The sequence below is a fragment of the Gymnoscopelus microlampas genome (genome assembly GCF_963454915.1).
Source record: "Gymnoscopelus microlampas genome assembly, chromosome: 12".
NCBI classification, from domain to species: Eukaryota; Metazoa; Chordata; class Actinopteri; order Myctophiformes; family Myctophidae; genus Gymnoscopelus; species Gymnoscopelus microlampas.
Window position 1 is genome coordinate 8843820 of NC_139949.1, and position 16993 is coordinate 8860812.

At 41.5% G+C, this 16993-nt stretch overlaps 1 protein-coding gene across 3 annotated transcripts in view; it reads right to left on the reverse strand.

Moving 5' to 3' along the window:
• Positions 1-3355: 3355 nt before the first annotated feature.
• The window catches only part of LOC311056626 (rho GTPase-activating protein 7), a 48538-nt gene continuing 34900 nt past the window's right edge, over positions 3356-16993 (reverse strand). For all 3 annotated transcript variants that reach the window (XM_084073396.1, XM_084073395.1, XM_084073394.1), the window contains exons 16-20: positions 11368-11482; positions 10400-10639; positions 9532-9773; positions 4444-4617; positions 3356-3711 (exon numbers count right to left, since the gene is read on the reverse strand). In XM_084073396.1, coding sequence (XP_083929522.1) covers positions 3603-3711; positions 4444-4617; positions 9532-9773; positions 10400-10639; positions 11368-11482 — 880 coding nt within the window. In that variant the 3' untranslated portion in view covers positions 3356-3602. The remainder of the gene's footprint in view (positions 3712-4443; positions 4618-9531; positions 9774-10399; positions 10640-11367; positions 11483-16993) is intronic.

Below are 16993 nucleotides of genomic sequence, written 5' to 3' on the forward strand. Positions count from 1 at the left end.
ACGTTAAATGTTGTCAGCAGTATTTCACGTATACTGATGAGGCAAATAACCTCATCAGTAACAATCAACGCACATCAATGGTTAAGAAATTATGATTTGTCTTGGCCATTTTGTGTCTTGGTGGGACATGACCTTTGACACGATCTAAATGTCTCAATAAAAGAGCAGGGAGACAAAATACAACCACCCCAATGGTATAAGTTATATTGTATTAACATACTGTACCATGTTGGACAAAATTACATTGTATTAATTAAAAAGTCGTTAAAGGACCCCTTCACTCATTTTCGACCTTATCTTCGTATAATTGGTTCTCACTAATGCAACAATGGCTTCTATTTCAGCATGCTAACTTTCCAGGAAGAGAAAGGTTGTAGTTTCTATTAGCTTGGAATCCCCATCGATGATGTCACTGGTAGGCGGGTTTCTGAGCTGTCCACAGGCCTCCAACCATACTTCTACTCCACAACATCTCAGATGTACATTTTTACTTTTTACTCCACTGCAATTATTGACAGCTTTAGTTACTAGCTACTTTGTAGAGACTTACATCATTATTACTGCACATACAGTAGTGTTATCTAAAATGGAAATGTATACCGGTAAGAATCCTCCGTATTTATTTATCTGTTTGTAACGCCAAGAGAATTAAATAAACTCTTGACAATTTTACACTGTAGGCTTGCATGCTTATTAATTTAACCCGCTCCACAAATTATAATCAGCTTAATCTGTGCTAACACACACATATGCACGCACGCACGCACACACACACACACACACACACACACACACACACACACACACACACACACACACACACACAAATACAGGAGCCGAGATCACTGAGAAATCAGCGTTTTAATTACTTGCTTTGGCAGATAAATACAGATTTCCCAACACACCAAAAAACAAGATAAAGATTATTTTTTCTGTAAAGCAATTTAATTAAATAAACACATAGATTTGAATATATTTAGTTAAATAAACTTTGTGAATAAAGTATGACAGATTATATGAGGTGCAGAAAATAGCCATGCTTTGCTAATCTGTATGTACATGGATATATACAGAGTACACTGCAAAATCCTCAGTGATAATTGTGTACAAATGTGTACAATTGTGTACAAATGGTTCCATTTGTACACTCTCAGAGTTAAATTGACACTGAGGATTTGGATTGTGTGATGTTTGCCTCGTGGAGACTGCAATAAAACTAGTAATACTGTATGACACACACACACACACACACACACACACACACACACACACACACACACCAGCTAGGATACGTAGACATCAAGACAGAGGGACAATAAATATAACGTTTATAATGACAGGGAACTGTGTGTGTGTGTGTGTGTGTGTGTGTGTGTGTGTGTGTGTGTGTGTGTGTGTGTGTGTGTGTGTATATAGTAGTATATTACTTGGCATCAAGAATAACTAGTTATTATTACACTTTCCCTACTCAACCCCTACACCGTAATTGTGTCATAATTGTGCGAGTGGGTGCATGCATAAAATAACTGATCAACATTTCTATAAAGTGACGTATCGCAACGTGTTGATAGCTTGTAGACCTGTTTTTTTTTTGCATGTGAGAACCTCCTACTATGGACGATAAATTGTATAGGCTTACAGGTGTATTATACATTTCTTTGTTGGTAAATTGTTATTTTGAGTATGTTAATGCTATTTAGTCTCCCTGCTCTTATTGAAACATTTAGATCCTGTGTGTAGGTTGGACACGACTTTTGTTGAATTTGAATCCTGTTTCTGGTTTGACATTTTTAGTCAATTTCTCCCCTGAACAAGCAGGCAGGCTCTATTAGCTCAGTGGTAAACAGTTCAGCACCCGGGTTCAAATCCGGTGTAAAACAGCAAAGTTACATAGTACAGTTTTAACATTAAAAACAACTCACGTTCATTTTAACGTTGTGACTCGAAGTTACTTGGATTAATAACTGTAATATCATTATTGCTTTGACATTTGTAATACGTTGCACTAATAGTTATTGGGGAAATAATTATTCATATTACAGTAATATATTACCTACAGTAGTAACCAGTTACAGTACAGCCCAACCCTGGTCTCCAGAGCTCCTATAACTATGTCCTCTCTGTTCACAGGACAGTTCAATGGAGCCTGAAAAACCTATACCGTCTCATCAAACTGTCCTTCACCAAACTCTGCTGTCCTTTGCGTTTTATTTTTACCGTCCAGCGGAGTGTGAAGGGGAAGAGTGGCCAGCGGGGGGTCCGGGGTGGGCTGGGAACGGCGTTACCATCGTCCAATAATGATGATATGTCACACACGCATTGCTCAAAGGCAAAAAAATGAAGTTTAACGTACGGCGTGACCTGCCAAAAAGAACAGATCTACAAACTAACAATGCATCACGTCGCAACTTTTTTTTTTTTTAATTGGACTCCATGGACTCTTGCTGCCAGGCAAGAGGAGAAGAGGAAGGCTATAGAGGAGGTTTATGGATGCGGTTAGAGAACATGAGCAGATGGAAACAGATGATCTGCTGTAGCGATCCCAACGAAAATTAGCCATAATAATAATAAATAATAATAATAAGATGGACTCCATGGATTTCATGCATGGACTTCCATTTTTGGTGCAATATTACATTTTAATTTTAAATCTTGTCAATTAACATAATGAAATAACTAATCTACAAATGAAAGTCTCCCCATTTGTTAAAAAGGATAATATCAGTCACCATAAGCAGGAAGCTGAGTCTAACATGGTTAATATGGAGTCTGAAGTTAATGGGTTTATATAGGAAGGGGGGCGTGTCTGATCAAATGAATATCAAATATCTAAATATTGAAAGTAATACAGTCTGCATTGTTCTCATGAGAGAGAGAGAGAGAGAGAGAGAGAGAGAGAGAGAGAGAGAGAGAGAGAGAGAAGATTCTTACAGTCCGATCCCCAAGAATCATTTAAATCCATTTCGAGTTCTGAGTCGTGGAGTTAAAGTTCCAATCTTCTTCTTAAACCCCAGCATCCAGGGAACATCAGCCACAAATAAGCCGACCTACAAGTCTCACAAGTCCAAGCAGCTTGTAGATCGGCTATTTTTAAGCAATCACAAGGAGATTTGGTGTTCAGTTTCAACCCAGGTCCGGGTTAACTAAGAATAGGCTCTATTCACAGCAGCCATATTATCACTTCCTTCACAGGTGTTACCAATGATACTAATGAAGGCTCTGTTCCATTTAGTCTAGCACAGTGGTTTCCACGACCCCCATAACTCTGAGAGTGTACAAATGGAACCAAATGGACCCGTAAGGGTCCATTTGGTTCCATTTGTACACTCTCAGAGTTACACACCTGTAAGGGGCCATTTGGAAGGTTTCCAGTGAGCCAACATGCACAATATCAGCACCCTGACTCTGTTTGACCAGAATGGAACAGAGCCTTCATTAGTATCATTGGTAACACCTGTGAATGTCTTCATAATATGGCTGCTGTGAATAGAGCCTATAGAAGGTTGAAGTATTCCGATCCTTCCGAGTAACAACACTTTTCGTTACATTCCCCGCTGGAGGTATAACACAGAGTTGTTTGTTGTGATGGCGTCCTGGTGAAGTCATATGCTGGTCTCTCTGTGCTCAGGTCTGAATGAGTCTCTGATGGACAGAAGTTTGTTGGCCAGTAGGTGTCCTCTGACTCTGCTGTACCACTCCTGAGACCGGCCCCTGCAACACACACACAGGGGTTGGACTGGATTAGATCTAGATCAGTGATTCTACACTTTTTATTTGAACCCATTAAGACCGGGAACGCATCTGTGTCATTCTAGATTTCTTTGGCTATTGAAAAATAGCAGATATACAAGCTCATAGTGCTATGAGCTTGTAGATCTGCACATTTTTAAAACATTGTGAAAATTGGTGCAAATCTTTGAATATAAATATAAATATTTAATAACTATAATATTTGCTTATGGGGGGTCCCTGGAACACACTATTTTGAGATATTTTGTATTTTAAAGAAAATATATAAAAAAAAAAAAACTGTTAGGATTTAGAAAACATTTTTAGAATCGGCCTCAGGTCCTAATGGGTTAAACATATAAAACCCAAGTTTGAATTGCCATTAGACCAGTGGTTCTCAAATGCCACTCAAGTAAATGTGTATTTGGCCACGGAACTCCATCTGAAAATACGTTGTGGCAGAGGGACCCATTTCTGAGTCATGCAACAATCCCCCCATCGCCCCCCCCCCCCCCCCCCACACTTTAAAAAATAAAAATGTTCTTATTATTATTTCAAAATAATTCTAGAAATGTCCCAAAAATCTAAGAAATTCCATTAAAGTATATAGATATATTTTCGCAGTAAGTTTAAGTTATTCATTCATAATGTATTTGTGTGTGTCTGTCTGTCTGTCTGTCTGTCTGTCTGTCTGTCTGTCTGTCTGTCTCTCACCTGGTGTCAGTGCGGTCCAGGTGAGTCAGTCTGGTCCTCTTGTCTCCCAGAGCTTCCAGCAGGTAGAGACAGCTGGACACCTGCACCCTGATGCCCTCTACTGGCAGCGCCGGGAACTGTGTGGACGTGCTGGAGATGTAGACTGGACCGGAGCCCGGGTCCGACTGCCACGTTCTGGAGAGGAGGAGAGGACAGGACAGGAGGGGAGAGTAGATTAGAACAGAGATTCTCAACCTTTTAAGAACACATTAAGACCTGAGGCAGATTCTACAAATGCATTCTAAATCTGTGGTTCTCACACTTTCAAGATCTTTCAAAAATGTAAAAAAAAATGCAGATGTACAAGCAAAAAATCTAAAATGACACATGATGCTTTCCTGGTTTTACTGGCTTACATTTCATGGACCCCCAGTTTGATATGCATTGATTAGACCAGGGGTTCTCAACCTTTTCAGGCCGCGACCCCCAAAATAAGGATATTATTTCCCGCGACCCCCCGCGTGCACGCGTGCGGTCCCGTTCGCGCGCGCGAGGGTTATTTAATTATAATAGGTTATTTGATAATTGTTTATTTTCAAAACATTTTTGCAAAAAGTGGGTAAATTGAGTAAATTTACTGATAAAACATGAATTAATGATAACATAAAAAAAAAAAATGTTTAAAAAAAAAAAAAAATCAAATTCACCAAAAAAATCTGGCGACCCCCCCAAATTATTTGGCGACCCCCCAGGTTGAGAACCACTGGATTAGACCAATGGTTCTCAGTGGGTTGGGACCGCCACGGGGGCTCTCAATTTATTCATTTTTTGGGGGGAGGGGTGTCCCCAGTTGATTTGCTAAATGTGCAACATTGTTTTCTCACTCAACAGTAAACAATCCAACATACAGTATAAGTGTTACAGGGTATCTACACATTTATAAAAACTGACAGTTTAAGGACTTTTAAGACCTTTCTAATACCTCTAAAATGAAATAAAATAAAATAAGAAAATTACTGCGTCAAAAGTAATCAACAAGCTATACTATGAAAAAATGGTCAAACATTGGACAAATTGTCAAATATTACCTAAGAGGCACATTTTTGGAATATAGCAGATTTTTTCAAATGTGATTATTGGGGGTAGCCTGTTAAACCCTCCCTCCAGAAATCTCATTTCCATTTGATTTCAGGAGTGAGTCTGGCCTGATCGCCCATTGTGGGGGTTTCTAGTGGAATTACCAACTAACCGAGCCTATCAGCGTCGTCGCTCACCGTTCTGTGATTGACAGCGACAGTTGGCCAATCAGGTGGCGAGTACGAGTGAGCCCGAATGGGACCGAGTGCAGCCAACAAAAATGGAACGATCCGCCATTGTTTCTGTGGCCAGTTACACTTTTTACTTTTTGTTTTAAAACGCTCTCAAACATTAGTCTGGAGGTCTGCTGATTGGCTGGAGGGGAACAACGATCATTGGCTGAAGGGGTTGTCAGTCAACGGTATTACTCCCGCCCAACTCCAGCCCATAGCCAATATTGCAGAATGGGCCATCAGGCCAGACTCACTCCTGAAATCAAATGGAAATGAGATTTCCGGAGGGAGGGTTTACCAGGCTATATGGGGGGGGGGGGGGGGGGGGGGGGGGCTGAAAAGTTTGAGAACTACTGCATTAGGCCTCGGACCCCCATTTGATTTTTTTCCCCTCCTTTTTTATCTCTGGGACCTCAATAAATATATAGAAAAAAAGTGTAGATACCAGGAGTATCTACTTTGACTCAAGTACTGGTGTTGAGTCCCAACACTGGTTGTCTCCGCCAGGCCGAAAGGCATGGCGAGAGAGTATGTTTTACCCCCTGTCCGTCCGTCCGTGTGTGTGTGTGTGTGTGTGTGTGTGTCATTCTGTCTTGTCTGTGTACAGCTAATCTCTGGCACCGCTGGCTTGATCACAGCGAAACTGTGCACACACAGTCCCTGGATGCCAAAGCCGAACCTCTGCTCCAAAGTTTTCACATGGGCCTTTTATAGCGCCACCAGGAGGCCGATTTGTGCAAAACACATTTTTGAACAGTACTCCTACAAATTTTGGCCAAAAATCCCCCAAATCGGTACACAGTATCTCTATAGTCATTAAAAGAAACGGCTCATTTCAGATTTTTCATATTCCATCCTGATTGGCAAAAATTGTCTTTCAAAGTTTGCAGGAGTACTCTGTTTCGAACAAAATGCCTCAAATCATGAACACAGCATGCAATTTCCGTGAAATTTTGCACACACATTCCCATTAGGCCGAGGAAGAAATGCCATTTGAAAATGTTCAAATCAGCCTCATGGTGGCGCTGTAACAGGCCGATTCGTGTTTTACCTATAACTGCACCGATCAGTGTAAAACTTTCTATGCACACTCTCTAGAGGCCAAGGACAAACATTTGCCCTGCATTTTTCACATTTGCCTTTTATAGCGCCACCAGGAGGCAGACCTATGTAAAACACATTTTTTGATATTAAGCCTTCATATTTGATCCTAATTTCACGCAAATCGGTACACATGATCTCTATAGTCATGCGATCAAGACGGATCTGTTTGATTTTTCATATGCCATCCTGATTGGCTAACATTGACATGTAATGTTTGCAGGAGTGGCCCGTTTTGAACAAAATGCCACAAGTCATGAATGCAGCGTCCGATTACGGTGAAACTTTGAACGCACATTCACACTATGTTGAAGAACAAATGCCACCCTTTTAACATTGGCCTGTTATAGCGCCACCAGCAGGTCAAATTTAGCAAAACACATTTTTAGAACAAAATGCCTCAAATCATGCATGCAGTGTCCGATTGCCGTGCAAGGCCTAGGAATAAATGGCATCCTTTTCACATTGGCCTATTATAGCGCCACCAGGAGGCCATAATAACATACCTGACCTGGCGGAGACTAGTGCTCCTCGGAGCACTTTTTCTAGTTGATTTTCAGTTTAACAACAAGAGAACAGACAGTGCTCTGAGCTTAAAGGGATAGTTCACCCACAAGATGACTTATTTTCTATCAATTACACACCCCATGAAGCCTTGAATTCATGGAGATTTTTTTTGGTCGCATTCCTAAGCCCATAATTTGATCACCGGCGGAAAGATGCTAATGTCTCCGGTAGGAGACTCAAAGACAGATCAAAGATCAAATTATTGGCTCAGGAATCTGCCAAAAACAAAAAAATATCCATGAATTCAAGTCTCCATGGGGTGTGCAATCGATAGGAAATAAGTCATATTGGGGTGAACTATCCCATTAAGAATAGCATGGAGCCTTAGAGGAGTTGAAAGGAGAGGAAAGGAGTTGAGAGGAGGAGGAGAGGAGATGCGAGGAGAGGCGAGGATAGGGAAAATTATAAAGTAAAACGTGACTAGAATTGTGCTGTCTGCTCAATAAATGTATGACTTTCACTTTTCTGACTGAGGTGGACTACAAACACAGTCGCTAGCATTTATCTTCAAAGCTTTATATTAAATATTCATAAACTGACCAAAATCGATACTAAAACAAAAACTGAAACAAAAAATGAATCCCTGTGTGTCCTTATAACAACTTTGAAGAGTTAGTGGTCCTGTGCTCTCTCTCTCTCTCTCTCTCTCTCTCTCTCTCTCTCTCTCTCTCTCTCTCTCTCTCTCTCTCTCTCTCTCTCTCTCAAGGTCAAAGAACTGTGTCTTAGGGTGTTATTTTTTTGTCGTCCCCCCCCCCCCCCCCGGTACCAGCATCAAAGTCATAAACCTTGACATGTATGTGTTCATTTAAAAGTTCCACTAGATAGACAACATTCAGCCACTAGTCTTCGCACATATTGGAACAAAACTGGAACTGGAACACTATTGAAGCTAATGAATGGGTTCTCTCTTTTGATTTGATCAAAAGTGTGGTGTCCCACCTGGAAATTCACATTTGTTTACTTAAACTAAAGATCCCTTTTTTCCTCATTTGTGTGGAACATAACTTTAACTTTTTAAAATGAGTTTCTTATATGGAAGTTCTCACCACAAACAAGTGGAAGAATCAACAGCACTTTCTGAAAATAAAGTCATTTGGGTATATTTTATTTAATTAGGTATGTGCCTAATTAAATAAAAATATACCCAAAGGACAGTTACTCCAATTAATTTGAGTTGTGCTCACATTCTCTTTAATCACTATAAACAACTCCAGCGTTTTTATTTTCAACTCTTGAGAGAATATTCTCGTTGTGTTGTTTTAGAATACCTCTACTTCCTTCCCAGACTTCCAATACAGTATACAGATACAGCCAAATTATTCTACACGTTTTCCAGCTCCAGCTCTTTAGTAAAAAACAAATCTGGTTGGATTCATCCAATCAGGAGAGAGAACTCATACAGGATACAGGATAACCAGGGGGAATTGGAAGTGATTAAAAGAGAAACAAACAAAAAATGGAATTGGAACGCTATAAAATTGAAGCTCTCCTTATCAGATGAAATTGGTCTCCAACCTAAAATTATATTTTTGGTTCATTAATGAGCTGGAGAGACTGGGAGACCCTGTTACTGAACAAACACTCTATAGCAATGATTACTCAGAATTTAGAGCTATACAATTTTAATCAAAAACTTTTTGTTTTTAACAATCACCTTTAACCCAGGAAAGCAACTGTGTCATTTTAGATTTGAGCTATATAGCAACATACAGTAAGTTTTTCTGATTTAGAACAGTGGTTTAGAACAGCACTTGGTTCTAAAAAAAATAGCGGATATACAAGCTCACAGCTTGTACATCGGCTACTTTTGAACATTTTTGTATATTAAAAAAAAAAGTGAATAATTTTGAATCTTTTAACACAAATCTTCTCTTCTGAGGGGTCCCTGGCATTTTCAGAAGCGGTCCTTGACATGAAAAAGTTTGAGAACTACCGATTTATAAGGTATTTGTAGAATCGGCCTCAGGTCTTAATGGGTTACAAATGGAACCAAGAGGTACAAATGGAACCAAATGGACCCCTTTAATTGAACACTGAGTATTTTCCTGTGTGTGAACATAGCTTTTGCTACAGAGCGGAGGAGAGCTGTAAGGCCGCAGATGGAAGCCTGGGCCTCGCCTGGCCTCCGTACCTGAGCAGCAGGTGGTCCAGCGGGGGCCGGGGGGCCAGCGCGCTCCCTAGCCGGCCTCCCTGGAGCAGCAGGCAGCGGTACACCTCAGCGTCTCTGGCCAGGGTTCGAACCACCGACGCCCGGCGCACGCCCCCTGCCTCCCACAGCTCGGGCTCCCTGAGGAGGCGATGCAGCACCTCCTTCTGGGGCGCCTCCACCTCCACGGAGCAACGCCACAGTGGCAGCGGGCAGCCATCGTCCACCTGAGGAGAGGAGAGAGGAGAGGAGAGGAGAGGAGGGGAGGGGAGAGGAGAGGAGAGGAGAGGAGAGGGGAGGGGAGGGGAGGAGGGGGTGAAGACAGTGTCAAAGAGAGAAGAGGTGAAAAGTGAGTATGAAAGAGAGTCTCAAAGAGAATACACTGTAAGAACAACATTCATTTTTGTACCCATTTTGTCAGAGCATCAAAGTGTTTGTTCTTTGCTTGGCGATAACATTGTCCCCTTCCCGCTCGTCCTTTTCTTGCTTCCTCTCTCCTTTCCTTACTTCCTCCTCTCTATTCACTCTCTTGCTCCGCCCACTTTCCCCTGTTTTTTCTTATCGCCCCCCCATTCATTTCAATTCACAATTATGTTATACAATTCAATCCAAAGGAGCTTCATTGGCATGAGAAAACATACGTTTCCATTGCCAAAGCACATGTGAAATGCAAACAGTCAAAACTCAATGTATGTACAATTAAATGGGATAAGGAAATGTGTCACACTGCAACTTCGCCTACAAAACAACAAAATTATTTTGCTGTAAGAAATAATTATACACATATACATGGTATCTCTCTCTCCCTCTCTCACACACACGGACGCACAGGCACACGTACACGCACACACACCTGTTTAGAAGACAGCTCGACATGGTTGCTCGCAGTGGTGTGGGTCATCTCCCAGCCTCTGTTCTTCTCTGTCGCCTCCTTCAGGAGGAGCTGGGTACTGCGCTCGAGCCTGCACCTCCTCTCCTTCATCATCTCCTCCTCCTCCTCTTCCTCCTCCGCGCCGCGATGACCTCCTTCCCCGAGGAGGAGTGACTCCTCGCTGGGGACGAGGGCGCTCTGACCTGCCCAGAACTCTGGGACCTGGAGTAGAGGCGCAACAGTTCATCCAACTAATCCATTGAATAATAATTATTTTATTATTATTTATATTGATTATTAAGAATCGATTTAAATTTAAAAATATATATATATATAAATCTAAAATAAACACTTTTAAAAAATAGCATACATGCACAATCACAGCAAGTTATGATGTGGGCTGGACTGAAACCAGGTTAAAAGTTTGCTGCATAATTGCTGTTAGGCCTAATAAACGTAATGTATTTTGTGTATAATATTGATATACGTCTAAATCTGCCATCATATCCTATTTTAGTGTGCCATCTTGGCATAACTCAAGTTTGCCTACCAATCCTATGATTTTATTAAGTTCAAGGTTGTACGAAACTAATCATAGTATTAGTTCTCTCCTTTCCTCTAGAGACGGCATGTGTTTTGAGTTGTACAGAGCACAGGCTTGTCTCATCCTTTTTACACTGGTTTTCAGCTCTATGTTGATTCAGTTTGAATCAACATAGAGCATGATTTACAACCCTTATCAGCTCCATCAATTGCCAATACCGTTGTTGTCAAAAAAGTCTATTGGCCAATATATCCGCCAGAGCGATGGTGTATAAAAATAAATACATTATAATAATATGGAGATACAAGGTTTCAGCCCAACAGCCGACCGGATGTGTTCTGGGCTTGTCTCTTAGCAACATGAAAAGTTTGGACGAAATTGTTTGTATGATGAGTAAAATGTTTACCTGGAAGAGTGTGGTTGCCTGGGCAACCATGTGTGCTAGGCCCTGAGTGGCTGCCAGGGTCTCGCTCAGGTCTCGCTGGTCCGGACGACCTAGACTGTACTTCCTGTGGCTCGACCTATCAGAGGGAAGCAGGAAGGAAGTCAGAATCACAAACATTCAGCATTGGTACAAGGAAGTTGAACACTTTGTTGTTTTCATTCTGTTGAGCTCTCTCTCTTTTGCCTTCATCTCTGCAGTAGAGCTTGTGAAATTAGTTTTCCAAGTTCTGATTGATTCTGACACAAAATGAAGTTGTGTTAAATGAAGGAGCCGATCCCCATTGGAACCACTTCAATTTGTGTAAGATATCTGATTGGTTTCCAACATGTTTTGGACCTGAACACTAATTGGACCAGTGAAATGTGTTCAGATTCCCGGTTTGTTCAGAGATATTAAAGAACCAACCTTGACTCTTGGGAATGATATGGACCCGACGAATCGATATCTAAATTACTGTATTAAAATGACGTTGTACCACTAGATAACAGTGAACAGTGACTTGACTAAAGTTTTCAAATAATTGTAGTGGAGTAAAAGTTCAATATTTGCCTCTGAGATGTAGTGAAGTAGAAGTAAAAGTATTGGACATTGTAAATACTCCAGTAAAGTAAAAAATACCTCACATTGTACTTAAGTACAGTACTTGAGTAAATGTACTTAGTTACGTCACAACGCCGATGGCGCATGCACCTTTGATTCCAATCCACGTATTAGTTAGCTGCGCTGTCCCAAGTCACTGAACTCATCTGTAGCTCATCTAAATCATCAAACAGCACTTCATGCTTTTCTGTCCCGATCAATGCTGAGAACCGTTCTTCTCGGATCGACTCAGGCTTTCACGAATAATGTGGAACAGACCCGGGACCTGAGGTAATAGAATATGAAGCAACGCAGACTCAATTGACCATGATAAAACACAGACCCCATCCGCGTACAGGCCTTGAGCATCGTGGTTGTTTTTGGTTTGGGTTAGACCCTGTGAATACCTCTCTAGTGTACAGTTTGATTTCTCCCCCTTCATCTTTCATTCTCGCCCTTTAAACCATTGAATCCGGGAACGACGACTTTGGCGATTCAAAAATAGCAGATCTACAAGGTCATAGCGCGGCACTTGAGCTTGTAGATCTGCCATTTTGTTTAGAAAAATCGTGAAAATGTGTGCAAATCTTTGAATTTACATTTTTTAACTCAAATCTTTGCTTCTGGGGATTCTAAGTCTTCTAAATCCTAATAGTAAAAAAAATTAAAAAATATCATTGGTTCTCAAACTTTTTTCATGTCCAAAATTATGTATTTGTCCACGGACCCCCATTTCAAAATATTTTGTTCCAGGGACCCCCAGAAGCAAAGATTTGAGTTAAAAATGTAAATCCAAAGATTTGCACACATTTTCAAGATATTTCTAAAAATAGCAGATCTACAAGCTCATAGCGCTATGAGTTTACTGTATATCTGCTATTTTTGAATAGCCAAGGAAATCTTAAAATGACAGATGCATTCCCTGTCTTAATGGATTAATCCTCTCTCTCTCTCTCTGTTTTTGTCACACAGAGTACAGATTGACAGGAAACCCGTCATGTGACAAAGGTCATAACCCAGAATGCAACAGAAGAGGCTGAAACTGCAAGCGTGAGTCATTATTTTAGTGCAACAGCATCAATCCTATGAACGGATGCATTTGGGTTTGTCTTGGATCCGGTGTTCTGTCACCTTTTGTATTCTTGTGTGTCTTTTTTCTTTGTTTTGGGTGTGGAACATCAACCCAATCTCACACAACATTAATGGAGCTGGTGTTGACCCCATGGACAGGTGAACAGGTCGGTGGCCACATGGTGGATGACGTGAGAATTTGCCGAGTCATCATTGCTTTAAGTTCTCGGGTAGGACTCTAAAAACACCCTCGACATCTGCAAAACAAACCCTCTCATTTAATGTTCCCCAAAAGTAGGGTTGTTTATGGATCTACATATCCAGGTTGTTTAGTTTGTTTTTATTTAAAACCTTTTCAAAAGAAAATATTTCAAAACAGAAACAAAAGGAAAAACGTGTTCTATCAATTTAAAGTAATAGTGCTAATAGCCGATTGGCAAGCACACAACGCACCGCAGTGCAAAATAGGGAAATGTATACGGTGTCAGGAGATTTAGTCAGGTTTATCATCAGAGCTTGAAAAGCTTTAAAACAAGAGAGCAGAGTGTGTCTGTGGTGTAAAAAACCCCATGTGGTTAAGAACCACTTGATCCAAGACCCTGCTGGTCTGAGATCTGATCCTGTCTGTCTCTCCTGCACTGTCTCCCTCTCAGCTTTCCTACTGTCTGTCTCTCCTACACTGTCTCCCTCTCAGTGTGTCTGTGGGTGTTATATATTGAACAAACCAGATGCACTGTATTATATAAGTATTAAAAAGAGCTTGTGACTGAATAATAACTACATTTGATCCAATTGATTTTTTTCTTCTTCCATTTCCTGAAAATACAATACAATACATACAAGGTTACCTGAAAGCGACAAATACATGCCACAAACACAAACTTTTTGACAGAACGATAATAATGCAGGTATACGGTGTGGTTAGGATGTGTGGTTTCTGTGAAATAGAATGGATCTGAGGTGATTCACAGAATACTTTCAGCACAACAGAGGAGAGGAGAGGACAGAACGGAGAGAACGGAGAGGGGTGACTTCTATCAACCACCTGTCAACCTGAAGGATGGAATGAGACGAGAGAGAGAGAGAGAGAGAGAGAGAGAGAGAGAGAGAGAGAGAGAGAGAGAGAGAGAGATGCATGTCTATAGGAGCAAACAAACAGAGCCGATGGAGAGGAAGAAAGTGAAAGAGAGGAGGTGTAGTGAGAGGAGGTCAGATGGAAAGAACAGGAGGAAATGACTGTGTCCATCAGTACTGTATACACACACACACACCAGCATGATCTCACACAATTTAGTATACATTGTACAGACCCAGTGCATGTCATTCTGTGCATAGCCGCCTAGTAATCCCTGAAAATCCGTGCACATGTACGGCGAGTCCCACGGTGGCCGTAACCGGTTGCAACCCGGAAGCAGAGCAGTCCCCACAACGTGATTTACGATTCTGTGCCTATCGGTATATAACTCAAACGGCGCTGAGAAGGCTCAAGCGAACGTCGCAACGTTCGGGACGGCAACTCGTTCGCTTTAGCTCACTCGGTGGTCCCTCGCGTGGCTCCTGTTCGCTTGAGACTGCGCGCCTCCGAAATGGTTTAGTCAATGGAGGAGATGCGAGGCGGCTATGCACGGATTTTTGGGTTTTCTAGGTGTCTATGCACGGATGAATGTATACTAAGTTGCGTGAGATCGGGTTGCACACACGCACGCACACGCGCACGCATGCACATGTACAAACATAGTGATGCAGAGGAAGAGTAGACAGAGTCTGTCTGTTTGCCTCTCATATATAGAGAGAATATATCATCGCCGAAACCGTTCCTTTTTTTGTTATTATGTTTCCAAACTCGTTGTTATGGCTCGCGAGTAATCCCTATATCCCTTTTTTATCCCTTCAATTTCCTACTTTCTTATTGGTAATATTTCAAAACGTTTTAAAAAAATGACACACAATGGGTGCTGATAGCCTAGTGGTTAAGGCGAATACCATAGGCTCTATTGCAGCCTGACAGTGAGTCGCGGGTTTGATTCCAGAACCTGACGGACCTTTGCTGCATGTCATTCCCTGACTCTTTCCCCGTTTCCTGTCATACCTCCGCTGTACTGTAAATAAAGGCAGAAAGACCCCCAAACATCGTGAAGATTAAATGTCACACACATTTTAGTTTTTCAATAATTTCATGAATCAAGAACAAAGAAATCCTGCGATGTGGCGCGTTGTGAGCTTGTATATTGGCTATTTTCACTAGTTTGGGTCACGGGGAGAGCGAGACATCAAATTTCTCCTTTGGGTCAGCTGAAATATGAGTCTTCTCTCTCCCTCTCTCTCTTCTCTCTTCCTAAGTCTCTCTCTCTCTTCCAAAGTCTCTCTCTCTTCCTAAGAGGCTCTATGCACAGCAGTCATATTGTGAAGACATTCACAGGTGTTACCAATGATACTAATGAAGGCTATGTTCCATTCTGGTCAAACAGAGTCAGGGTGCTGATGTTGTGCATGTTGGCTCACTGGAAACACTCTGCTACACCAGTGGGTGTAAAACGTGGGTCCAGGGACCCTCATGGTTCCTTAAGGGGGTTTACAAATGGCCCCTTACGGGTGTGTAACTCTGAGAGTGTACAAATGGAACCAAAATGGTTCCATTTGTACACTCTCAGAGTTATGGGGTCATGGAAATTGAAAAATACTAAATGGAACAGAGCCTTCATTAGCATCATTGGTAACACCTGTGCAAGAAGTGATACTATGGCTGCTGTGCATAGAGCCTACTCTCATCTACAGAGTAGATGAATTGTTTATCTGAGCAGAGATTAGCTCCAGATGAGAGACTGCTCATAGTTATGTAACAAACTGTGTGCGTGCATGCTTGTGCGTGTGTGCGTGTGTAAACAGCGCTGACAGCATAGTCATTACATCACAGGGAGGGACAGCCCCCTCCCCAATCAAAAGCGTTTCCTGTCCAAGTGCTCGCCGGTGTTGATGTAATTTGTGGGAACTCTGGGAAGTGTGTGTGTGTGTGTGTGTGTGTGTGTGTGTGTGTGTGTGTGTGTGCGTGCGTGCGTGTGTGTGTGTGTGTGTTACTATACTTGTGAGCAGTGCTGGAAAAAGTATTCACATTTGTCACTTAGTAAAAGTATCAATACTGCAATGTAGAAATTCTCTGTTACAAGTAAAAGTCTGGAATTGAAAATGTACTTGAGTAAAAGTACAAAAGTATTGGTAAAAAAATTACTTAAAGTACCAAAAGTAGAAAGTACTCATTATGCAGACTGTCCCGTTTCACAAGTTTTCAAATAAATTGTATAAAAAACTTTAGGAAATAACAATAGTTAGTTCCAACCCTAACCACGCCCCTAACCACTCCGCCCACTAGCTTCACTGTCAACAGTCAGCTTTCAATACTTGAAACACACTTAATAAGACAGAGCTTTCATGTATTTGTATTTGGCAGCTGACATAAACCAGGAGAACATTGCCAAAGGGAAGAACAAAGTAACCTAGAACTTTGATGTTGATATTGAAAGATTGTCTCTTTATGTTTTCAGTATCAGTGGTGTAAAGTAACTAGTACATTACTGAGTACATTAGTACAGTTCTCAAGTGCTGTACTTTAAGTACAATTTTCAGGTATTTGTACTTTACTTATTTGTGACCCACCCTACTTGACGGACAGTCATCTCTGTAAATCTGTACTTTACGTAGTTCCAATTTCCAATTTTTGGTATTTTAACACATCGGGTGCCAGCATTTTTTCATAACAACTTACCGTGGGTGCCAGCATTCTCCCCATTGACTGCGCTTTGCTGTTTCCGCGTTTCCGCGTGCGTTACAAGCAAATCCACGCAAAAAAAAGCATCGATTCATGTTCTGCCATGAGCCTGGCTACAGGCTGGAACCATAACATTCCCCTCGCGGGTTACAACGGGGGGGGGATCGCGCATCG